This window comes from Pteropus vampyrus, unplaced genomic scaffold, assembly GCF_000151845.1.
Source record: "Pteropus vampyrus isolate Shadow unplaced genomic scaffold, Pvam_2.0 Scaffold410, whole genome shotgun sequence".
In the NCBI taxonomy this organism is placed as follows: domain Eukaryota; kingdom Metazoa; phylum Chordata; class Mammalia; order Chiroptera; family Pteropodidae; genus Pteropus; species Pteropus vampyrus.
Window position 1 is genome coordinate 952,262 of NW_011889191.1, and position 26,617 is coordinate 978,878.

The window sequence follows — 26,617 nt, forward strand, 5'->3', positions numbered from 1 at the left end:
TTTCCAGAAACTGCCACACCATGTGAAATCACATAATAAAAACTGGGCTTATGGGAAAAATTAGGGTCAGTGGCACAACACTCAAAAACTTCATCAGTGACACAAAAATAGAAACAATGAAAAACATCAGCGCAGTTTTACATGTTAATTGGTTAAGAAATACATAAATACTGCTATAAAATGTCTTGCAAAAGATATAGTTTGCTTATTGGAAGTATTGCAGCTTGTGAGTTACTGTGAAGTGTGTAGGAAGGTTATCTGAAATCGCATGGAAAGTTAACACCAGATGTGGATAGGTGTGACTAACATGTGGAGGACTGAAGCAGCTGACAGATGTTTGAAATGTACACGTGTACATCTTGTATGTTTCATACAGCCCAGTTTTGTTTTCATCAATGTTTCTCATGATGGAACTGCATATATAAGTAAATGCGAAATTCATGCAATGTATAAATTGTTCCCTAATATGTATCAAAGACGTTGGAATAAATTTGCATTTTCAAATTACTATAGAAGAACTATGTGTACTGTTTATCTTTGTATTCCTGACAATACATATAGCAAGTGTCCAACAAGAATCTTTTGTATAAGAAGTCTAAATTCATATTTAGGGAGAAAAAAACTTCTATAAACAAAATGCCAACTATCTTCCCAACCAAGGGAAAAGAAAAACTGATGGAACAAAACTGTATTTCACATAATCCTCACAGTGAACATATGAGGTAGATATTTCCATTCTACAGATGAGAAAAAGGCCTTTAATGGTCTCACAGCTACTAGGTAACTTACGAGGTTTGAATACAGTTCAGTTTAATATTAATGCCTATGTGTTTTCCAGAATAAAAAGTATTTATAATTTATATTTTACATTATACATTCCAAACTTAGGGAAGAGACAACTGCTCCCCCAAAGCTCTTTACGTACATCTTTAAAAAATACCAGTAATTACTTCTTTGAACACAGGCACCGTAATGTCTAGGATCACGACTAAATGAGTTGGAATCACCTTTTAGAATTTTACAAGTCTCCTTAAAAGAGCTCAGTCCCGAACACAATTCTTTGACAATTTCCTCTCCACTAGAGTTGAACACATTATTGCTTCAGGTTTCTAAAGAGTTCCACTAATAATTTCAACCATCTGGTATTGCTACAATCCCAAAAGTTAAAAAACAAAAGAAAAAAAGACAAAAAAGGTGAAAGGATTTTAAGCTGAACCAAAAAACAGCAAAACATCTGAATATTACATACAATGCACTATCATTTGTCAGTTCATTAACTAGAAGTATAAAGATCTAATTGGTTGGTTATCGTTATAAAAATGTCACAGGAACAATGAACTTAATTGAAGATGGATGAAAAATGGAGAGAAACAGCATAAGTGATGGATAGTTAAAGCAACAAGGCTGAGAGACAGCAATGGGGGTGGTAAGCAGGGTGACAGAGAAAACCACTAGCTTTAGAACATTAAAAACTATGCTAAGGGTGTGTGGGTCATACTATGGCACAGCTAGGCCTATATTCACGCCACAGCTCTGAGAGTATCAGTCATCACTCAGCAAGGCTCAGGTACTTCAACTATAAAACTATGCTATCCAAGTGGAGTAGGGAAAGAGATTGAAGGAACATTCAGTGCATAGGAACACTGTTTACTAAAATGACCCAAGGTCACCATTTTATCATATAACAGACATAGGGCTTAAGAGTGTTCATTTACACTCTTTTAAAAAAATCAATTCACATGAAAGGTCTTTCTCTGCCAGGTGAAATTTGATGTTTAGTACTAAATAAAAAATCATATTAATCTCTGTGATCAGCTATATTTACCTATTAACTTGTACGTCACAGTTTTAATTTGTGAATAACAGTAGATCTCTATTTCCATTATTTAGTGTAATACTTTGGAGGACTGGAGACCCAGGCAACTATATTCTAATTATAGGCCACTCACTATAAATGTTGTTCAAACTATTTATTTGATCTCTCTGGAACTGTTTATATTTAAAACAAAATATATATGTATATATACTTTATGTAATCCTTTTCAGTTCTAATTTTAGTGTATGAATATGTTTGAATAACTTAAAATTACCAATAAAATGATTTTCACTCAGGAATAAAAGGAAAAAAACTTTTAAGCTTATTTTCATAGAACTGAAAAAAAAAGTTCACTAGTGGACTTCTCAAAACTTTCCTGTCCAAACGAATCACACCTGCCAACTCTTATCAAAATGTAGATTCAGCAGGTCAGAAATAGGGCCAGAATATGTTCCCAAGTGATACTAACTGCTGCTGGTTTGGGGACTGCATTTTGAATTGCCAGGTTCTAGGATCTGAAGAAATGGTATTGCTGATAAGCTGGGCCAGCCCAGATATTATTATAGCGGAGCAACTATGACCAGGAATAAAATACTGTGAGGAAAATATACCAGGAAGTCTGTCTGATGACATATGTCTGGGATTTGCATTAATATAAAAGATGAGAAGAGGGTGGAGGCAACAAGAAATATAAGTTGGTAACTGAAGGTGAATACGGGGGTGTGTTATAGTCTTCTTTTTTTGCATGTTTGAAACATTTCATAAGTTAAAATTCCTTCACTAAAAAATCCTAAACACAAACACCAAATAAAAGGATGAAAACAAAGATGCCAAATACTTTGTCCACTGAAATGGGAGAACTTGCAAGAAGAGTAGATATAATGTGATACTAGAAAGGGTATATTTGTATTTAAGGATCTTACACAACAATTTAGCTTTTAAAACACTAACAATAGCTCCTTCACTTTGTACATCTTTACCTTAAGAGAAACTTGAGACTCAATCACTATTGTAAAGAAACTGATTTAAAAACCTGCTCAAAAGTAGTTAAATGTCATGTGATTTGATAAGGAGTTTATCAATGTCCAAACGGCCTTGTAAACTATGGACAGTGTAAAGTGGTGAAAGAGTAGTAAGTACATAGCTGTTTATTACGTTTTTATTTTTCTGCATATTTGACCACTTTTTTTGTCCTTAATGTGGGTTATCTGACACTCTTCTTCAACATTTATTCTTTTATTTGCAAAATCTGAAACAAAAAAAGATTAACTTAAAGGGAATAAAAATATTTAGGAGAGTGAAGAATAACCTTAGAAATTAAGAATTTCTATAATCATATTTCCTACGAATATTTAGCTGAAATAAGAAGACCTATGTATGCTCAATTTCACTCAATTCTATACCCATTTCTGTTTTCTGATCCTGGCTTCAGAAGGGAGAGATCTCCATTCCACTCCCTCCTCATACAAACTCACTTTGCATTGTCAGTTATAACACAATAAACGTAAGGAACACGTATAACTGAAGTTTTCTAAACACCAATATACTTGTTTGAAAAAAGTGATCTAAATTATTTTGAGTAATACAAACAGCACCTGAATCAGACTCTTTTAAAAAGTGGAAGTCGTAACATGACAAATTACCTTTAAGTTTTAAAATATTTTAAATATGTGTATGTATATCTTCCCACCTGATGCAAAAGCAGAGGATACGTTAATGTTTCTTTCCAATAACATCAAGTACCCTTTGTTAAAACTCACAAAGGCTGTCTAAGATTAGTAGGAGATCTTTAGCAGACACAAAAGATGAAAGATGAAACTGCAGCAAGAGAGCATGGCAAATCCAAAAGATCTATTACTGCATAAATCTAATAGAAAAACAACAACAACAACAAAAGAGATAGAGAGAATTAACGAGCTACAATAAAAGTTCTGTTTTTAAAGCAGCAGATTATATCAGGGTGGGAAATGTTAATTCTGTGTCCTCCTGGGAAGCAGTCACCATCTTTTAAACTAAAAAAACCCGCTGGTATATTTTCACAGCATCTCGGTTTATTTATGGAATAAAGCCATGGAATTATAATATTATTACTCCTTTCCCACCCTGGCAGAGAATAAACATGAATTCAGAAGCACAGTGGAGTGAAAACAAAGAGGAGAGAGAAAAGGCAGCAGAGAAAGACAGAAGGTGAATACAGAGCTACAGAAGTGTTTATTGAGCATGCTACAGAGGTAAGCAGAGTACACACAAAAGGAAATTAAACAACCATCAAACCTCCCAACTTTGTTAGAAAATTAATTTTTAATTGTGCCGCTTTCAAACTATACTGAATTTTACATTTCTAAAGATGTAAAAACTCAACTAATAGAAAATATACATGACCATTCTGTCTACATAGATAACAGAATCTATGAATCTTGAAACTAAGTACATCAATTTCAAAAAAGTATTGGTCATTTAAACAGAATCAACAATTCAGATTGACAAGAACTGTTCAAATTAATTTGACCTGTAGATTCTGAGCCATGTTTTTATTAAAGTCAGATCTATTCCTAAATACAAAATATTTTGAAGATTTATTAAAACTGAATATTACAATGCAAGGTAAATTAAGACTAAAGGCACATAAACTTTGGTCCCACCTGGTTGTCAGTTTTAGAAAACTGCCACAAAATTAATCTTCCTGCAAATTTTTGCAGTACACTTTCTTTATCTTTGAAAAATACATGCACCAGTTCCTGAACTAGCTAGACCAGTCTTCACATGCTCAGAAATCCACAACCATATTCCAAATCTTAATTACAAACTAAGGATGGCAATATATATTTAAATGCACATAAGTCAAGTCAACTTCAAAAACATCTACGAAAAATATTCAGCCACAAACAAGACATTACTTAGTGCTGACATTTATATGATACGTCCCACAAGAGTGTGTACAAAAAGGTTAAGATTCCACAATGCTTTCCACATAGGGCTCAAACTTACAGAAATCACTTTGTTGTCTTGAGAAATTAATACTCTGCATCTTGTTAATTTTAACTAATGCCTACATTCATAACTGAATCTAGACCAGAATTGTGAGATACAAAAGGCCAATGTTTTTTTAAAGCAAAGCCTAAGATAGTAAAAACTAAAAAAATGCTGCTTTATTCTTTCAATATCCTGTATCTTATTTGATTAAACAGAAATAAATGTGATAAGCCAATAATTCAAAATAAGTTCCAAGCAGGAGAAACAAAAACTTAACCTTTTTACACACCCCTGCCTAAACATATTGTAATTCCCATAGAACAATGTGCCCTAGACAACCAATTCCTTTTTTCTAGTAAATGCACAATAGCAACACTAGTTTTCCTTTTAAGGCACGTATGTCAACTAAGTTGAAAAAGGAAAGTAAAATTAAACTGAAATTTTAAACGGACAATAAAAATGGCTTCCCTATAGAACAGATGAAATAACAGCAGTTAATAACTCTGCCTTTACATATGCCATTTCATTTTAGAACAAAGGAATGATAACAGCATGAAAACAAAAAAAAAAAAAAGGAAACAAGAAAAAAATCAAACTCTGGTCCCGACTATTCTGAACAGTCAATAGGTGATGACACCAAACAATGTGATTCACCTCTAATCTTTATCTCCTTTTTTTTTTTAAATTGTTGACTTGGAGAAAGACACTCTCAGATGATGGTTTTCACCAAGGTTATAATTATGAAGATCAATCAAGGCCTGGATAGCTTCTTCCACTGTCGCCATCTGAAGAAGAGCCATTTTGTGATCTCTTCTGAAACAAAATTTTAAAATTAGATCCTTCATAAAAATTAGAAAAGGCTTAAATACTTGAATTTTGCCCATTCCAGAATCAAAAATTTCTATAAACAACAAAAAAATAAAAACTACTTGGAGAACTTTTTATCCGGTCACTAATTTAAAGACAAGAAAGCTTGCTTACTGAAAAAACTTAAATGCTTTCACAGTGCCCCCAGTGTTAGCAAACAGTGTTCGTAGATCCTCTTCTGCTACTGAAGGACTAGGAAAATTGGATGGAAACAAAGAGTAAAGATTAATAATAAAGTTTACATTTTATTCCTAAAACGTACATCCTTAATAAACTCCAGCTTTAATACTTACGGGATATTGGACAGGTGAAGGGTTGCAGAAGGAGGAAAAATGTTCTGAAAATTTTTGGATCCGGGTTTCTTAAAACGATGCAGGGGGGAATTACCAAAATCTTTTGTGAGCCCTTGATCATCAAGTCCCTCTCGAGGTAGTTGTACAGTCTGATGTTTGGATAGAGTAACACGAATAATTTTTCCATACATTTTCTGTCCATTAAGATGGTTCATAGCTATTTAAAAAAAAAAAAAAAAAAGCCTATTAAAAAAATGTTAACAAATTTCAAAGCAAAAATACTTATTTTAGAATAATTTAAAAATCTAACTTCTCTGATTTTAAAGTAAGTCATTAGTTTCTAATAACTACTGGTAACAAAGCATTCTGGCACAGAAGTTTCTTTCACGGAATGAAAATCCAGATTATGAATCAATCTCTCTCTTCCTTGACTACTCTGCTGAGAAATCAGATACTTAGATGCCCAAGAAAGAAACTTAATACTCATCTATACTCTTTTCTCTTTTCTGTTCTACATCTTAACTGCCAAGTCCTATGATATTCTTCCTCTTAATCATCTCTCAAATTCATCTCTCCATTTGTCCACTTTTCATGCCATTATTTTTAATCTGGATAACTCAGTTTTCTAATTTGTCTCCTGTTTGATTCTTTTCTACCTTTCTCCAATCCATTCTATACACAGCAGTTGAATGACCTCTGTATAATGCAAACCTGATTATGTCATGTATTGATGTACAATACTAACCTCTTTGTTAGTGCTGGGAATCAAGTGGTAAGACAAGAACCATCCCAGTCGTAATGGAATTTACGGTACCTTAGTACTATGCTCCTTGCACACTTTCTGCTCAGCTGTTCATAACATATTTCCTTAAACTAAGTGCTAGTTTTACTTATCTTTAGCCTGTATGAATGCTGTTCTATCTGTAACAATTCCCTACCTCCTTCACTACACTCCTAATCTACTCATCCTTCACTGTTACTTCCTCAAGAAAGCCTTTCTCCATCCTTTGGAAAGGTTCAGAACCTCACTAGATAGTCCCATATAATACCCTTTACTTCTTTTTAAATTCGTCACAATTTATTTTAATTATCTATATCTTCCTTTAGACTGTAAGGTACATGAAGGCAGGTACCATGATCTCTACCCTACACACAGCAAGGCACCTAAATACAGAACACTATGTAGCTATTTCTTGAGGTAGTAATTGGGTTATTAAAACTAAATGAACTGGACTGAGATTAGAGAACAGTTATACGTTTTATTTTTTATTCACTAGTCACAACTAAAAAGATCATTTCATAAGTCACATAAGTTTAGCTAAATTGAAGGTCTGATTTGACTACTCAAATCAAAGTATTAAGAATATTAATAGCAGAGAGATAAAGGCAATGTAAAAGAACAGGTAATTGAGAACAGAATCGCTACTTTCAAAATGTTTTCAACTTGATTAGAATACTACAGTATACAGTATGACACAAGAGACAGGAAGAATTTGTAAATCATACTTGCTTGTACAGAATAAACCAGTTAAAATAAAATAGGTCTGAAAAGGAATATGCTGTAAAAGTATAAGATACTATATATAAAAGAATCAAAAGTGACTTTTTTTCACTTACCACTTCCCTAATTTGTAAAAACAAATTTACTCTTTGATTGTTTTATGACAGTGTTATATATCTGTAATAGATTTTTTTAGATTTTCAACTGAGACTAACAGAAAAAAAAATCATCTCAGGCCTGAATTTTCTTAGTATTTTCTTACACTGCATTTCATATATAAATTTACACTTACGCTTATGAAATCAACTCAATTATCAATAGTGATGGTACGCTTTTATAATAAAACTTATTTGAATTTAAAAATCTTTTTAAGTTCTATAATTCTATTGTTCTAAGTGAACAGAACTTCTTATGATAAAGTGCTATTTCCCTCACGTAAAATGTGTCCTAAGCAATGAGTCTGGAGAATAAATTGGTATTAAGAAGCAGACTAAGGTTGTCATAAGAAAGCTGTCTTAGTGTGGCTTTGAAAAGTTATGAAAAGACTGAAAGCTGAGCTCTGAAATACTGATGGGCAGGAATAAAAATAATGAAAAATCCTAGGCACAGTAACAAAGAGATGGGTAGAGAAAAAGGATTAAAACTGAGCAAAATAACGAACAGCTATCTGAAGAAGTAGCCACGTAATGAAATTCTAGTCAGCTGACTGCTGACAAAAGAATGTGAAATGATCTAAAGTGGATGGAGGTTTAGGGGGGGAGAGGGGTGTAATTAAAATACCAGTCCCCACCCCCACTTTTAATAATTACTTTTCAACTGCCATTGACATACAATATTCTATTAGTTTCAGGTATACAACATGGTGATTAGACATTTATCTAATTTACAAAGCGATCACCCTGATAAATCTAGTACCCATTTGACACTGTACAGTTATTAATATTGACTATATTCTCTATGTTATACTTTACATCCCCCATGGCTATTCTGTAGCTACCAATTTGTACTTCTTAATCCCTTCTCCTTTTTCGCCTACCCATCCCAAAAATTGAGGTACAGATAATGATTAAATAAAGCAAAAGCAGATTTGAATCACTAATTTAAAATGAATCAAGTTTAAATAATTGGACTCATATCTTGAAATCTTATTGTTCCAAGAAAATAATGGCATAGATGGACAAAGCAATCAATGATAAGGGAGGTAAACATCAACGCTGCACAGTGGAGATAACATTTTTGGCTGAATACAATTTTTTACCTTTCTCTTAATCCATCTCTGAAGAAGACATTAATGAATAAAGTTAAAAGATAGCAAAAAATTTATAACACAGGAGTTTATATAATATGGAAATGGAGCTTACCAATACTTAATACCCTTTATAATTCAAAATGTCTTGCCTCTCTCATTTTAAAAAAATATCGACATCCACGTGTCTATTAGTCTTTTCAAAGGACCCAAGTATTTCCTGTAATTTTTCTCTCAACTATTTATACCATTATAGAATGCTGCTTTTATTATCTTCTTTCTTTGGTTTTATAACATTCTTAAAATTAAAACTTTCTGTCAAAACATCACATTCTAATTTGCATAGTACTTTATCATTTAGCTCTGTTATTTTAAATTCCCATTAAAATAACTTCTTTGATAGCAAAATCTACCCTAGCAGCAATGAGAAATAATAAGTTATTTGCCACTACATTAGTCCAAAAACTATAAATGATGCTACCAGTAAGTCAAAGCTTTAGTGAAAAAAATCTTATAAAAATTAGGGCTTTTTTACAAATATAAGTATTCTTACACACTGAACTGTATTCTCCCAAAATATACATGTTAAAGTTCTACACCCCGCACATGTGACTATTTGGAGAAAGGGCCTTTAGGAAGGTAATTAAAGGTTAAATGAGGTCATCAGGGTGAGGCCCTAATCCAAATAAGACCCTGTCCTTAAAATAAGAGGAAGAGACACTAGAGAGCTCAGAGAAGAGGCCGGATGAGAATACAGGAAGCAGGCAGCCACCTGTAACCCAGGAAGAAAGCCCTCACCAGAAACTGAGTCTGTGGGCACCCTGATTTGGGACTAGTCTCCAAAATTGTGAGAATATAAACTTCTGTTATTTAAGCCACTCAGTCTGTGGTATTGTGTTATGGCAGCCCTAGCAGAGTATAATAAATATTAAAATATCACTTATTTAAACTAGCCCTCATATAAAACAAAATGAATTATTCAGAAGAATTTGATTTAATTCTACTTTGGGTACTTCTCAACCACAATGACTATATAATAAGAAGGTGATGCCACCCACAGCTCACATGGTGATAAGGGAAAAAAATGAAAACTTTGAGCATGCTTTAACTATGAAACACTGTACAATGCTATTTACAATGTATATAAAAACAATGGCAATGACCACTCTCACCAGAGTACAGAAGTATACCCAAGCAGAGGAAGAAGAGATTTACTAAGCATCTATGACATGATTAGGACTTTTATATGTCTTTCATTTTAAAAAATGGGAAGCCAGATGTACAAAGTTCTACACACTGTCTGAACTATCACATTGGTTGGTAAGAAACCCTGAAATTCAAATTTGTGTATAACCTCAAAGGCCAAAAGATCTAGTATATCATGTTAGTTTGTGAGTCTCATTGGATATGAGAGCAAAAATATACCAGTACTTACATCGAAATGGCAAATTTCAAAGTAACAATGTGAATACAATCAGTCTGAGGCACTATCATTCCTGAATCTCAATTAATGGAATTATATGCTCAGAACATACTGATATTTACAGCCAATCACCCTAGGAGTACGCAGTTATATTCTAGATTTATGTGATTTGACTTTGTGTCTGAAGTCAAATGATATGAATTAAAATCACCAATTATTTATCTAAGTAATAAGTGTTAACTTGACTAAAGTAAACACTTTAAGACTCCAAAAGGGACTAATGGTGTATTTGGCACAGGTTTTTCATTTTGAAAGAACCTAGTATCTTTTAACATACATTTTCCATGTGGACTTCTCCATTACTAAGTTTAGCCAAATACTTATAAATGACGTTAGAATTAAAACAACACGGCATTAGTCAGGGTTCCATGGACCATATGAACAGTTAACTTCCATTACAGGGAGTAACCAAAAATGAAAACAACTGAATATCATTGTAATATCTATATGCCATAATTCTTATGTAAAATTGTTATGGTAACTTTGGAACCAAACCCCTTTCCCACTAGACTGAGCATGAGAAATAGTAAGAGGATAGCAGAAAAATACTAATATGCTTATCATATACAACTATTTACATTAAAATATGAAAATTAACATGACATTTTGAGCCCTGGCTATTAAAAAAACAAATGGCTTCTTACTAATGTACAGGGTTTACTCACAGATTTACATTATGTATTTGAAATCAGATCTGAAGATGTATAGGTAATACATGGTTTATTCTTACCAAGTTGTGACTGGTTTCCATCAGCCATCTGGATCAGAGCACTGTCTTTCTTATTGTACAAAATCTTCACACGCTGCACATCTCCATAAACACCTTTTTTAGAGCCACAGAGAGGTAATCCAAAAATGGAATTAATTTTATGTTCAAGTCAGCTAAAGATTATCTTTCTGACATATTAATGAAACATTCAGACAGCAACATGATCACTCATTCAAACTCATCATTCTCACAAATGAATAAAGAAAGATCAAGATTTTGAACAGTGAATTTTGAAAAGAATAATTTCTGATAAACCCTCAAAGCTATGTGAATGATATTAAATTAAAGACCATGCAAAATAAATCAGCATGCATTAAAACAAATTTTGTGTCTATGGAGAGTTTTAAATAGCAAAGAAAAATAGCAAAAGATTTACTATTCAACTTTAAGCCAAAGTGCTAGCTACAAATAAGAATTAAGGTGAAACAAAAATCAAATCAATAATAAAAGTATAGTGCTAACAATAACATACCGAAGAGGGTAAACAGACTTTGGGGCGTAACCATCTTTAGAAGGAGAGAAGAGCAAGCAGCGTAAGACAAGAAGAGAGAAGAGTCGAGGAAGAGCGGAGATGAACAGATCATCCATAACGAAGGGTGGTTCCCGCAGAATGGTGAGGTGGTCATGGATCATGGTTCAAGGCGGTTAATTGGGGCAAGTTGGTCCGAGGAACATTTGTTCAAGCACAGAAGCATGAACATAGGGAATGGAGACAGGGAATGAAGACAAGGACAAGGAAAATAAAGGATAAGACAGGGAAGGGAATGGGCATTTGGGGAAAGACAAGGAAAGGGAAGGTGAACACACAGGGAAAAGGATGAAATGGGGAAGGGAAACAGCAATGCAGAAGAAAAAAATAAGGAATTGGGGAACAAAAAAAAAATAAAATATAGGTCAGTACATAGGAAATGCAGGAATTTGGTCAGAAAATGGTTGGTTTATGTACTGTACAAGAAAAACTGAGTAAAATGTAGTCATCCAAGACAAATATGGGTAAAGTACATCTATATCAGAGTAAATTACAGCATTTCATCTCAACATGGGGAAGGAAAGCATGCACAGGAATTTTAAACTTTGAACTTTAACTGCATAAGCATGGCTGGTTATGAAATGCAGGCAAAATTCTTAAAAGAAAAACAAAGGCACTCTGATTCAAACATTTTGGCATGCAGAACTGAATGACAATAGTATTAAATGATAAAATAAGCTTAATGTTCGTATTAACAGAGGCCAATTAAAAATGAAACAAATATTCAAATTAGACAGTGTAAACTGATACATTGAGCTTCCCACATTTCATAACAGCTTTCATAGCAATCAAAATAAAATATACCAGACATAAAATGTACAACTAAAGAAAATAACAATAAATTTTATTGAACAAGAAGGGGGGGATAAAGTTGAAAAATATTTTTAGAAGACAATAACTAATAACTGCAAAGAAAAAATTACTAAGAAAAACTGGAAGAGTGCCTCGTCAAGCTCTTTGGAAGAACCTTCAAAGAAAAATGTATTAGAGTAGTTCACACAAAATAAGATTTAAAAAAATGCAATGACACATAAGCATGAAATGAACAAGCAAATAATTAGAAAACGCAAAGAGCAAAATTGTTTTACAGTTAAATCTGCAAATTAGATTACATTTGCCTTTGAGAACAACAAAAAGATAAAAAGCCAAACTACGGTACTTCACCATATTTTTCTTAGGAAAAATAGGTAGTTAGATTAAAAAATATATATATATCTATATAGAGATATGACTGTCTAAAGAAATAAAGTATTACTTAAACATGTACAAAGATTTTATTCAGAAGTAGAAACATACAAAAAAAATACTTTGACTAATGAATGTACATAAACAGAAAGGCAAGTGCAAAATGAAATAAACATGAAAAACTTTCACAAATGAAATGGAGTTAAAGAATAAACATCGGAAAATTATGTTACTGACCTCCTCATTTAAATTGCTAACCAACAGGACTGTATTGCCACCAGCTGAGACTCCAGGCATACCCACTCGGCCAGCAGCAGCCGCAGCCGCAGCCGCAGCCGCATTTGGAATAGCCAAAGGACTCAGAGCTCCTGGAACAGCTGCAACAGGAAGCCCTAATTTTAAAATAAAGCATATTTTACGAAATACACACAAGTCATTTACAATACCAATTTAAGCACGATGGCTGCATGGCTTAGGGTTGACCATTCCAAATGGTTCCTGAAAATTAATTTTTGTAACATTTAGAAAAATGGTTTGCTGACATGTAGTTAGAGAAAAATAACTGGTTTCAATGAAATCATTAAATATTAGAACTAAGGTACATACCTGTATTATGTTAAAAAATTAAATATAAAATATTCCATTTCCTATGGAAAAGCAAACAAAGCATAAAGAATATATTTCCAAGAGACCTGAAAAATTCATTTCCATGGTTTAAAAAGGCATATTTGATAATAGTAACTCACTTTTTCATACAAGTACTATCTTCTTCATATATTCACACTTGAAATTGAATAATCAGTTTATGAAAATGAATACAGTAAGTCCATCAGTTCCTATAGACAAATCACCCTGAACATTATTATTTAATTCAAAGACCTAAAGAAAATCTTACCAAATTCTGTGTCTTAATTCCACACTCAAGTAGTGATAGTGAACACAAGTTTCTCAAATACAACACTTCCGCAGTAGAAAGAATGAGAACACTATATCAGACTTCCTCTTTCAGTATTTTATCTTTTGCCTACCAGTTTTAATATTTCCTTCTTCTACATCACAGTCTTAAGATAGTTCAGTCATTTATTCTAGAGAGAATTCTTTTGTCTCAGTCTCTTTTATCCGCTTTTCGATTACCAATGAACTCAGAATCCTTTCACCCTTTAAATTCTTACATACCAGCTTATTTCTCAGTATCAGTTCACTAAAGAAATATGTTCTTCTTCTCATTCCCATAATAAAGGAAACATACATCCAACCTAAATGAAGTTAATTTATGACATACCTGGGTAGAACTGGCCCTTAGCACTGTAGTCCCATTTCTTCTTTTCTTTCGAGCCTTCTTGTGTATGTCACAGGGATGTGAAGTTACCTTTGGTTTCAGATACCTTATTCTTTTAGCCAAGTTGTTATCTTTTTACTTTAGAAACTACCACAATCTCTCACTGTCAGTCTGAAGGGTTCTTTAAGATTCACAACTCCTTAAACCGATTTAGTTTTTGACTTAAATTTTTTTCCCCGTCAATTAATTTTTTTTTATCTATTCTGAGAACTCCAGTGGAATGGTGTTTCTCATTTACATTCTTGCTCTGGATGAATTTATACATTTTTGCCTACACCATGTTTTAGAATCTCTCTTTTTATCTATTTATCTACTTTCCTTAGAATTTATTTTGTTTTGGAAAATTTTCAAAATATACAAAAGTAGAGAGATTAGAATAATAACCCCCAGGTGCCCATTACACTGGTTAAACAATTATTAGATCATGGCCAATCTTGTTTCATTCACTCACCCATTTTATTTTTAAACTAAATCCCAGAAATAAGCATCTAATTTTAAAATAGAAGCTTCTTATGTCTAGTACTTACTAATGCACAGTAGCCTTTTAGTGCATTTTTGGATCCACCAGTATGGATCCTTTTAACCAGCTATTCCATGGCATCACTAACTTCTCTCCACATTAAACATCACAGCTCTCATTACACTTTATAGGTTGTTTCCATTTAACATTCGGTGGGTATCTTCATTTGATGGCAATGTCATGTATAAAGATATATTCCTAACTCCTAGGCATGCACTCACCTTTGTTCTTGCACATTCTTAGAAAGTGACCCCTTCCTCTTAAACACTGCTTTTCCATATTTTCCCATAGCTTTGGCTGCATGCACATAGTATCCAACTAAAGTTGGCAACACAATTATTTAACAGTGGCAGAAACTCCAGATGTAGGCATAGGCATTACACTGTAAAATCATTCCTTGTTTCCCTGCCTTTAATTGGCTATCTTTCAGTGGGAAAAAGAAACTTAAAATTCTGTTAAGTTCTTTGGTCTTAATAGGATCCAGTTAATGGTATATGGGCACACATGTGCGTGCGTGTTGCACACATGCGTGTACACACACACACACACAAATACCAACTGCAAAAGATGGCATGAAGAAAAAAAGTTCAATATCAACCCTCGAATTCCTTTTGACAATAAAAAAGTATTTTTAAAATCCATCAAAGCCATGTGACTGGTTCTTTTTTCACAATAAAAAAATTAAAATCGGTTTAATTTCTGGTTTCATTGTCAATTCTAAAAGGCAAGAAGCAATAATTCTCAGGGCCTACTAAGGCAGAAAAACTTAACCAAAGAACTAATTAACATTAGTTACCCAAATTAAAATAATCTCAAAAAGCTATTCCTTAGCATTCTCTCTGTACATAACTTAACTCTTAAAACCATCACCTGTTTACTAAGGTACTCTGTACTTCCTCCTACTTACCTGCTGGAGTTCTCTTGAACTTTGTATCTCACATTGAAGTTCACTTGCTATATCTTTTTTCTCCCTCTCCCTTTCCTCCCTCCCCTACATCTATCTCTGCCATTTGTTTCTAACATTTAAATCCCCTTTCCTGATTTCATTCTTTCAGCTTCCCAATCCTCCTACTCCCACAAAACCAATGAACCACTGCTGGCCTTTATTAGTAGGCTTACTTCCTACTAATCCTGTAATGCTCTCCAACACCAGACTTGGATAAATCTAATTTTATACTTTAGATATGCTCTCATCTGGGTTTGTGGAATATTAAGAGTGAAAACATACACACACAAACCCAAACCGATTCCACAAACATTTTGCTATCCAACGTTAGCAGATTTCCTAGTCTGGAGTTCCCTAAAATAGCCACCAGACTTAAGTCTTATATCCTACTCTCAACCCCATTTTGTTCAACAAGTAATACTGAGATCCAAATTCTCTCAAATTTTCAACCAACTTCAAAAGTACTCCCTTCTTATCTGTTTCTTTTTTTTCTTCATAAAGATATAGAATGGTGAAAAGATTATGGACTATAAAGCCGATGATTTTATTTCTGGCTCCAGCTCTGCCCTTAAAATTTCTATATGAGCTTGAAAAAAATCCTTTCAGGTTATCACAATGATGATAAAAATTATCTCTATATTTTTCTAGACCCCAACATTTCCACTATCCTCTTGATCCAATCTACTATAATCAATTCCAGAACTAAAGCTAGCTTTAAAAAAATGATTACCATGAAATGAGCATTCATTAATGCCAGGCACTGTGCAAAGTTCACTGAATGCATTAACACATTTAATTCTCACAACGGCCACAGAACACAGGAATGCTGTCATATACAAACACAGAAACTGAGACAGTGAAGTTGAGCAAAATTTTCAACTCAGGATGTCTGGATTTGAAATCCACACTCTTAGTGATTGCACATACTTCCTCACTGTAAACATTTACCATTAAAATAGACATTTTAAAGACTTAAAATTATTATTTTTAAAATTCAGCCATAGGAAAATAGAAGGTAGTTTGATAATCCAAAGAACTCAACATCACTTTGAAGAGTGCACATATGAAGTAAGCATCTCCCAACTACTGTTTCTTACTTAGATGTTAAAACAGAAATAAAATGAGAAAACCAAAGTTACAGGACAGTGAATTAGTACAGGTATTTTCATGTGACTTCTGACCAAAAATTTCTGATTTGTTTATGTTGAACATGATAATATATTGTTTTAATTACATGGTTTGTTTGTTTTGTATTTTGGTGTAATAGCGTTCAGTAATACTTTCAAAATGTATGTAGTTCAATATTTCTGGGAAATGTTTCTAGCATGTTTGTGTATTTGTAATTATTTTGGTCTTATTAACGGACTATTATAGATTAGGGTTTTGCAAAATTAAGATTTTGGTATGTAGGTTTTAATGTATATTTTGTGAAAAGAAAAAATATAAATTCAGTTTATTTTGGCTTGCATGTTATATATACATATTCCTATTTGGATGCAATTTTGAATGGATATATAAACAATACCCACTTCTGGTTCTGTAATCATAAAATAACCAGATTAAACATTGAATGGACTTGGCAACAAAAAAACTGTCATGGCAACAGAAAACATCTTAGTATATGAAAAAAAGTTAAAAGTATAGGACTTACATATTTACTATATGTATGACATTATTCTATATTAACTCCATAGATGAAAAAATAGGCTAAAAGGCCCAGCTAATCTACAGGAAATATTATTGTTTATTAGTTAGGAGCATGGACTTTAGAGCCAGACTGCCTGCCTCTGAGAACTGTCTCAGCCACTCACTAATTATGGAAATTTGAGCAAAGTGCTAATCTATGTCCCAGTTTCTGTGTAAAATGGGGGCAATAAAGGTAACTTTATTTAGGGATGATGTGAGAACTTACAAGTAAAGGGCTAAAAGTACGATGCCTGGCACATAATACGCACTCAGTAAATGGTTAGCTATTATTAGTATTCATATGCATCAGACAAACTTTGGGATTGAGATAAATCCATTCTAAGCCACAGTATTTCAAATGTATTTGCCAAAAATATATAAAATGAAGAACTCCAAGCAATAGAGGCAGAATCTAAGTAGATAATTTTAAGCTAATAATCTCCTAAATAGTTATTCTTACCGTAAAACTACCCCCAAAAGATGTATATAGGCATTTAGAGAGTGGAGCCAAATTTTTAGAGAGCAAACAGTGGTAGAAAAAAACAGCTAAACCCCCTCAATCAATACCAATTATCCAAAAGACCTCGTTCCTTAGAAACTGGTATATGTGTTTCTTTAAGAGTCCTTTTCATCAGCATTTCTTGTTAGAAACATCTATTTAATGGCCTACGTCACAATAATTAACTGAAAACAGCTTTACAAACTCATGAAAATATCAATAATTTTGTTCTTCCTAATCTCTGGGGTTACTGAATGGTTGAGTAAGAAAAAAAAAAAAAGAATTTCCAAAACGCACTCATCTTTGGAGAATACTGAAACCTTGAATAGCCTAAATTTATTAAGTAATACCTAAATGACGATGAAAGAATATATCTTATTTTTTAAAAATAAAAAAATGCACTCATACAAAAGGAAAACATAGGCATCACTTAAATATATTTTAAGAAAATACACAAGCACTGCTCTATTAGAGCTCACTGTTACAATATTAATTTCCAATTAGTCTAGTTTAATGAAAGTTCCCTCTATCACTCCACTACAATAGCATATATGATAGCACTTTTTCATCAAAGATGTTTTTACTGTACATCTTATAGAATCACATTCAAAAAGAATAAACAGGCTGAGACTGCACATACACGTGGGTACCAAAAAAAAAAAAAAAAAAACCACTTGGAGGTTATTTTTTTCTCACAATTAGCTATAAGAGAGAAGTGATTTTACAGTCTACTGGTATTTACTGAGACCATATTAATGCTCTCCAGCTCTTTATGATGAATTATTTTTTAAAAGAAAAAAATATCTAAATTTTAATTAGCTCTGTTTAGTTCTTTACCCACCTACCCCCTTCCTTTTTGGGGGCCACTGGACAAGACCAAACAAACAACAAAAAAACAATAATTACGTAAACAAAACTTATCACCTTTAAGTTAATTTCACTATCTCAAACCACCTGGACTACCAGAAACCGGAAGCAACCAACAGTTTCTAAAGTTTAAAGCAGAAGGTGGGAAGAATTTAGGTTATACCAATTTATAAACTTGTTTAAACTTGTTTCAGCTAATTAATGTAGAAGGAATGTGTACATTAGGGGGTAAAAAAAAACATATTTGCACCCCTCAAATGAAATAAATTAACGCAGCAACATTAGTGGATACTAAAACCATTAGTATAAAAATATAATGGAAGATCAGAATGTTACTACCCCAAACCACAATCAATCTCAAAGCATCACTAAAGTAACTTAAAGTGGGAAAACTAGATGTTTCATGCTTCCTGCTAAGATACAATATGAAGCACAAAGAGCACCTACAAAGTATTCTTCTTAAACAAATATTAATAACAGAATCTGAATCTAATCAAGCTTTTGGAGCTAACTCCTAGTTTACATAAAAGCAGCAGTGGATGGAGAAACAAATTAGGAATGACACTATAAGGAAAAAGCCAGACCAGTCGAAGACTGTGAGACTTTAAAGAACTAGCTTTCTACAATACATGAACTGAGGGAGGAAGTAGAGGGAAAGGATAGCAGGAAATGGATTCGATCAATACTAGTTTGGTTGTACTCTGAAGTCACCTAAGTATCATTGGAATCAAAAACACACACAAAGATTTAGTTACCAATCCAGAAGGCATGACCTCATTAAAGCAATATTGGATGGCAGCTGTAAAGAGTGTTTGAAGAATACTTTAAAAAGCAAAACTGTAAGTGGCTCCTAATAAAGATCAAAATATCCACCAAATGTATGGAAAAAAGGTACCTTAATGTCCTGTAAATGCATATTTTTATATTAAGATGAATTAAAAATACTTTTCCATAAATTGGCTAGTCTAGAATGTGTGAATAAAGTTGAAGGATCAGCTCATATCAAATATAAACATAGGATACTTAATATGCATTTTACATATACTGTACATCCCAACTCAAAGAATCCTGACAACCAATTCAGAGACTTGCAAATATATAATAAACACTTAAAAGTAAACTAGATCATAAAATAATAAAAATTAAAATAACCTGACATTCTTATCAAATGAAGATCTTAGCAAATTGACAAAAGAATATTCAATGATGATTGGGGGGGGGGAAGGAGAATAGCCAACATCATGTACCATTCATGTTTAAATTAACATCACCTTCTAGAAAAGAATTTGCGGTAAGATTCAGTAGCCTCAACATTTTCTTTGACCCAATAATTCTAATTCTAGGAGTTTAGCCTAAGGAAATAGTTTGACAGTTATGTGCAGGGTGTTTTCACATGCCATTTTTATTAATAAAAAATATGGAAGTAGACTAAATGTCCAACAAAATTACTTTCACAAGTATGATATAGCCATACTTTAATAGCTATGCAGCTATTAAAATTATCATTTTTCCGAAAAAATTCTTAGTAAAAATGACAATTACAATACAAAACTGCAAATACAGTGTGATTTTAATTTTGTACAAGTTTGTATTTACATAGGAAAAAAGAAAATAATATATACCAAAATATAAAAGTGGTTATCTCTTGTAAATTATACTAAAGAGTTCATTATTTGATTTTTAAAACTTATAAACTCACCTACTTTCCAAAACTACTTTAGGATACTTAAAAGCTCAGTTATAACAAGATGCAAGACTATTAAAACAGGTAAATGATGAAGCTATTTAGTAAAGGAATATGAATTCACATATTTTCACCACAGAATGTTTTCCTTTTTCTTACCAGGCAGAGTGAAGAAACAAAAATCTATTACATTAAAATATTCAACAGAGCTGGAAGACACGAGACAATTTATTAAATAAGAACTGATCGACTTTACTCATATGCTTTTTATGCAAAAAATGTAGAACAGCTGGAAAAAAAATAAAGGCACAGAGTAAGATAGAAGCTAGTTATGCCAAGGCTTCAGAATTTGAGACATTTACTATTACTTTTTAAAAATTTTAACAAGGCCATGAGATTACAAAGAAAACAGTGATGAATTCCCTAGGAGAAGAAATCAGGTGACTTGTAACCCAGAATCCACCTACATCTAACTATACTCAAATGGGCAAAGGCACATAGCTCCTCAGTGTTCTATGTCTGATACTAGCTGAAGTTTCTTGGTATTTTACCCTTAAATTGTTTAATGAGTTCCATGTGAATTTTTAAACTTCTCAAAAACTATATATATAGTCTTGATGTTATCTTCTACTTTGTTTGGTATCTTAAGAATTAAATATTATATCTGCTCAGTCCCTAGTAGAATGCCTAGGACTAAGAAGCTATTCAATAAATATCTTTTTATCTCTTCAATACAATTCTATCACAAAAGAATAACCTATAGTAGTAATTATAAGCAAAGGCCATGTACCATTCATTACTGTCTCACTCGATTTTATCTTTAAAAATGATATACTATCAAACAGTCAATATTAATTTATAAGCTGAGATGAGGGAATAAAGGCTTAAACTACGCCCATAAAGTGATAGAAATTTTGTCAGGAAAGAATGTTATCAACCAAAAAAGCGTCTATTATAGTCATAATAAACAGCTATGGCTTACGTAGACATAGAAGAAACTTAGAATAAAGGGCGAGTTTTGTCTGAATTAAGTCGCCAGAAGTAATTTCAAGTATCAGTTGCTTCTTTTGTGCATCAGGGTGTCTCTGTTCATAGACGCATCACATATATTACTACATATTTACAAATGGATAGCACAAATATTATATATCCACAGTAAATTTCAAGAATTACTTTATTAAAATGCCTTTTTTTGTTGTTGATGGGCATGGGCAGAAAGTAAACTGTAAGAACTAGTTTGGCTCTCATCAATCTTGGGTTCCATGGAGACAGAACTAATTTAAAGGTAATCTAATTTAAAGATAATTTAAAAATAATCTAATAAAAACTAATTTAAAGATAATCTTTACAAATGTCAAAAGTAAAGAATTTCCCATATACATCAAATTTTAAAAAATGTAAATTTCATCTTATGTTATAAATCACCCATTTCACTTACAAAATAACATTTTCCCTTATTTTTGTCATCTTGACTATACCAACTATTAGTCACAAATTTTTGCACTTTTTTTTGTTAGATGGGTCAAATCCATTCTAGTACAAGGTGAAATACAAATGATTTAGACAAATGGCAAAATTTTATAAAAAATTCTCTCCAGGTTAAAATTTTTTCTTTTTTTAAAGAGAGGCTATGATGCACCTTACTCCCATTACACGTTTTATCTGTTAACACTTCACTGTTTCTATGTAGTGCTAAATTAAAACAGGTTAGCCCTAAAGAATATGCACAGGAGACCTAGACCTAGACTTCAACTTAGACAGTGTGACATCCGGTTTAAAGTGTAAATGTTTTATTAAGAACTTAACAGTATTTTTTCATTACAGCTTTTGTTCTTTTACTTGGGAGAGTGGGAGAGAAGGTAAGTATGGTGAAAAACATATAACTGACATAAATGTAACTTATGAAGGATACTTTAGGTTTTTACCAATTGTATTCATATGCCTTCTCACCTGAGAAAAATAAAATGTAACACAATTTTTTAAATTCCAAAATGGGGGACTCATTATACTTACTGAGTTTCATAGGCACTTTCTCATTTGGCAAAATAGGAGAAAAGTGGTATAGATGATAAAAATCATACCTAAGAGGGATGTCTCCTTGGCAAATGCTGCAGCAATAGCTGGGTCCAATGCAGGCTGTCCATCCCCAGATGGAAGGTCAGGTCGAGTATAATCCCTACTTTTATCGTTGTTGTATTTTACATTCAAATTCACAAGTTTGGAAAAATCAATCCTTAGGGTACAGCAAGCATTATAAATATTCTGACCATCTAGGGCCTATAAAAGTGAATACAGTATATCAGCAATGTTAAGAAATAAAACTTTGCAAAAAGATATTACTTTGACAGTAAAATTCAACAATGAAAACCTGCACATAACAGCTACCAGGAAAGGGATCAAAATATGTTACACATCATTCTTTGCTATCCCAGCAGTACAGGTATTAGTTTTCACAAATACTATCTTCTTGAAATAGAAAGTGCTACTTAAACCTAAAATACAACCAATTAAGCACATGTGCTAATACTATTAGTTTTTAAAATCTGCAAATAATTTAATTTTAAAAAATAACGAGGGTCACAAGTATAGTCAGTCCTTCCAAAGTAGTACCACAATAGCCTGCATGATACTTTTAATTTTATTATACATATATTTTTTTGCTGGGTAGCAATACTCTTAAGAATTAGACATAGTTTTATAAAGTAACTTCTGTTTGATCCCACATTGTATAAAGGGTCTCAAGCCAAAATGCATAATAGTAATTCTCACAAAATGGGTAAAATCTATTATCTTCCTTAACCTGAGGTGTTCAACCTGAATAAGAATAACTCATTGAATTAGCAAATCCAACGACATTCCAGGGAAGTTCTGGAGTAGAAGAGCGCCAGCTCTAGAGTTGAAAGCCTAAGCTCAATTGGGTCATCTTGAGCAAGTTAAGTTAACTTAACCTCTCTGAATCTCAGAGTCTTTCTTACTCTGAAAACCAGAGATGATAATGACTGCCATGATTCCTCCTCATGGGGTTATTATGAGGATTAAATAAAAGATCATATATATAAAAGTACATAATAAATGGCAAATGACTATGCCGCTGTTATGATTATGTTTTTTTCTGCTCCTATATATTCATCATTTCCACTCCAGCTATATGTAAGCCTGGAACAAACTAGAGAGTAGTAACATATACTGTTAGTTTTTCATTAGAATAAACTTTTACTGTATAAAATGACAGTTCAGAAATGAGGAACAAATTTAAATCTATAAATCACTGAAAATTAAACAACAGTTCTTCTAATAACAAGAGATAAATTATCAAGGCTGATGTTTACATAGATCAAGATCCATTAGGCGTGTAAATTTAGAATTATATTATTTTAATAGTAAACCAACATTTTTTTCACATGCTTGATGTTTGAAAAATTTTTATATTCCCTCGGTATGACTTTAATTGCCATGTGGTTGGCTAAGTAATGAAACAGGCTTAAAAACAGGACTGTCCTATTACGGAAAGAGTAAACCTACATAGTTATTTAAGTATACAGAGCTTGTAATTCATTCAAATAGTCACACTCTCTGGGGGAAAAAAGTCTTTTTCCTTAGTATACAAAATTAAGTTTACGTGAACATATTTACCAAACTAAAACTAATCTAAAAAATAATTCAATACGACTTCAGCCATTTCAACATAATACTGGGGAAAACTCAAAGGGACTACAAACACATTGGGATCTGAATTACATTTGAGTTAGGCAAGGTAACTGTCATCAGATGAGAGTGGAAACCCAAGTATCAACCTTGTCAGCCAGAATATAAACATTAATTCAATGCTCTGCTGTAAAGGCAAACAAAGCATTGAAAATAGGTATTCATTTACTCATACAGCATTCCTACAGGGGAAATGAGAGCCAAGTAATAGATTCTGTATCTCTATACTCGGTATGTGAATATCAAGAGATGAGTAGCAAAATTTACTCTTAGATTACTATTTCAATAACATTGAAGGAAAATTCTGATATCTTGTTAAGAAAATACCTGGCTTTGGGTCATAAGTTATCTAGGTTAATGCAAAAAGTAAAGTACTAATACAAAATTACTGACTTCACAGTAAGCAAAGTTTATTTGGAGCTGAGTTATTTCCAAGTAATATTGAGGCTATCAAATATCTATAGTAAATATGCTAATTGTTAGGAAGCCCTCTAGAAACCTTGACATTTTCTTTTTAACTTAAAAAACAAAAACCAAAACGAAACAAAAAAACACCTCCTTTATGCTGGTGGAAGATATATAAGTATACCTGAAGTTCATAAGCTAGAAAAATCAGCAAAAAATATGGAAATTAAAATGTGTTAGCAACAAAGAAGAGAAACAAGAACTGAGGATGCATGCAAACAGCAATTCAGGCATTTTCAACAATTGGCTGAAGTAAGGCAAACACAAATAAGAAAGGTGAAAAAAATCTAATTAAAACATACATGCAAGCTCACTTCAAGCTCATGTATTTCCAAAATTCCAAGAGACAATAGGAGCACACAAATCGGTCTTGTGGTACAGCAATCAGGACTGCAGTGATCTTATTGGAGCAAAGATTTCTGAATGTTAAACCTCAAGCCAATATGCAGAAACACCTCAAATGTGTCTACTCACAGGGAAAGTTGATAGTTAACAAAAACAATTAGCAAAAACATTTTCATACTAAATATAAGAGTTATGGCTAAAACATGATAAAACTAAGGAAAGATGTTAGACACAGAATGCATAAATAGCAGAATGAAAACACTGCATATGAATTAAAATAGGAAAAGTCACAATAAACCTATTTCCAATTTATCTACTCTTTCCTGAGAAGGTTGCTGAGAATCATAGATTTAGTAGATGCTCAGGGAAATTTTAAGCTCCAAATTCTTTAAATATCTATCTTCAGGTAGTCATGAAAAATTATCAGAGGTAAGTAGATAAAAAGTTCCATTATACTAATACTTCAGACCAATCATTTACCAATATAAAACCACCCCCAAACTAGCAGATCCTGCAGGATTTTTCTAAAACATTCTGAAATCATTAGTTCCATCATAAATCCTCCAATCATATGCATGTGCATTACATAGATTGTAAACACTAAAAAGATAAGAATTAGGCAGGTGTCAAGGAGAATCAAATCTTTATCTAAGAAAACAGGAAAGGATAATTTCATTAGGTCTCTCAAACACTCCACAAAAAGCACAGTACCAGGTTAAGAAGGAATGAATGACATGATCTTACTGCTGCAAATATTTTACCTCCTGTTTATTTTTACTGTTAGTAACTAATGAAATACAAGCTCCTAGAAGGAATCACTCATGAGAAACAATCCATTTGTAAATAAAACGATCATATTAAAGGACTTCCAAAAGACACTGTCACTATCTAGTGTCAGCTACTGATATTCTTAATAAAAATAGATAATGCTACTGAAAAGCTGATTCCAACACACAAACAAAAAGAGCTATTTTCTACTCAAGTGTGTTATAATAGTAAGGCACATCTTTGCTCAACACACTGCTTGCTAAAAAACAAGATTTTCAAAAAAAGGCATTAAGGTATTTTCTTTAACAAATGCGAGGATCATTTAAAACATTTACTTCTTATTTGATAATCATGGTTGTTACTACGACTTGTGATCATCACCCTAAATGTCAACCGTCAATATACACAACATTAACTTTTGTTGTTAACTAAAGAGAGTTTTATTAAAAAGACTGGACTGCGACATATACCAGCCTCAGGACAAATTCAGGAAACTGGTGTACTTTCCCCTCCAACCCTCACTAAAAAATCAGTTAATCTGTTTTTTTTTTTCTGAGTTGCTAGGGGGGAAATTTCCTGAAAGTAATTGCCAAAGACCATAACTAATATATGGAAAGAGTTCGGTTGGCTCTGTCACTCAAGCAGCATTTGCTATCAGTGGTTCCCAAAGCTTTCAAGAACAAAACAAAACAAAACAAACAAAACACCCCAACCATCAACCAACCAAAAAAACCCAGAATATTGGGCTCCCAACCACAAAGATTATAATTTGTTAGTTCAGGACAGCTTAAGAGTCCTTTTTTAAAAGAAGCAATCTATAAGAGAGGAACATAGGTAGGCTCTGGAGCATACTTTTTAGAACACTATAAATTCTCTTCCCCCAAACATGAAGGTACACTTTGCCTGCTAAATGAATTCCCAGTGCTTAAGAGGTTTTTTTCCATCTCTCATTCACTGGAAAAATTATCACTAGAAGTGGAGAGGTAGGCTTGAGAGTCTCATCCCAAATTCTTACTTCTTGCCTATAATTTTATATGACCTCCATTGCCTTAACAAGCATAAATATCTAGCAACTAAATTACAAAGCTTAGAACTAACTCATTTTATGATATACTGAGATACATGGATGGC

General features: G+C 32.7%; 1 protein-coding gene across 7 annotated transcripts in view; it reads right to left on the reverse strand.

Annotated features, from left to right (window-relative positions):
• Positions 1-3,847: 3,847 nt before the first annotated feature.
• The window catches only part of PTBP2 (polypyrimidine tract binding protein 2), a 69,167-nt gene continuing 46,397 nt past the window's right edge, over positions 3,848-26,617 (reverse strand). Inside the window, exons 7-13 of one of the 7 annotated variants that reach the window (XM_011380858.2) lie at positions 22,285-22,480; positions 12,900-13,039; positions 11,421-11,454; positions 10,910-11,002; positions 5,950-6,166; positions 5,771-5,848; positions 3,848-5,599 (exon numbers count right to left, since the gene is read on the reverse strand). In XM_011380858.2, the coding sequence (XP_011379160.1) occupies positions 5,470-5,599; positions 5,771-5,848; positions 5,950-6,166; positions 10,910-11,002; positions 11,421-11,454; positions 12,900-13,039; positions 22,285-22,480 (888 nt within the window). In that variant the 3' untranslated portion in view covers positions 3,848-5,469. Of the gene's footprint in view, positions 5,603-5,770; positions 5,849-5,949; positions 6,167-10,909; positions 11,003-11,420; positions 11,455-12,899; positions 13,055-22,284; positions 22,481-26,617 lie in introns of all 7 variants that reach the window. The other 6 variants (XM_011380856.2, XM_011380854.2, XM_011380857.2 and 3 more) reach the window with 6 other exon arrangements.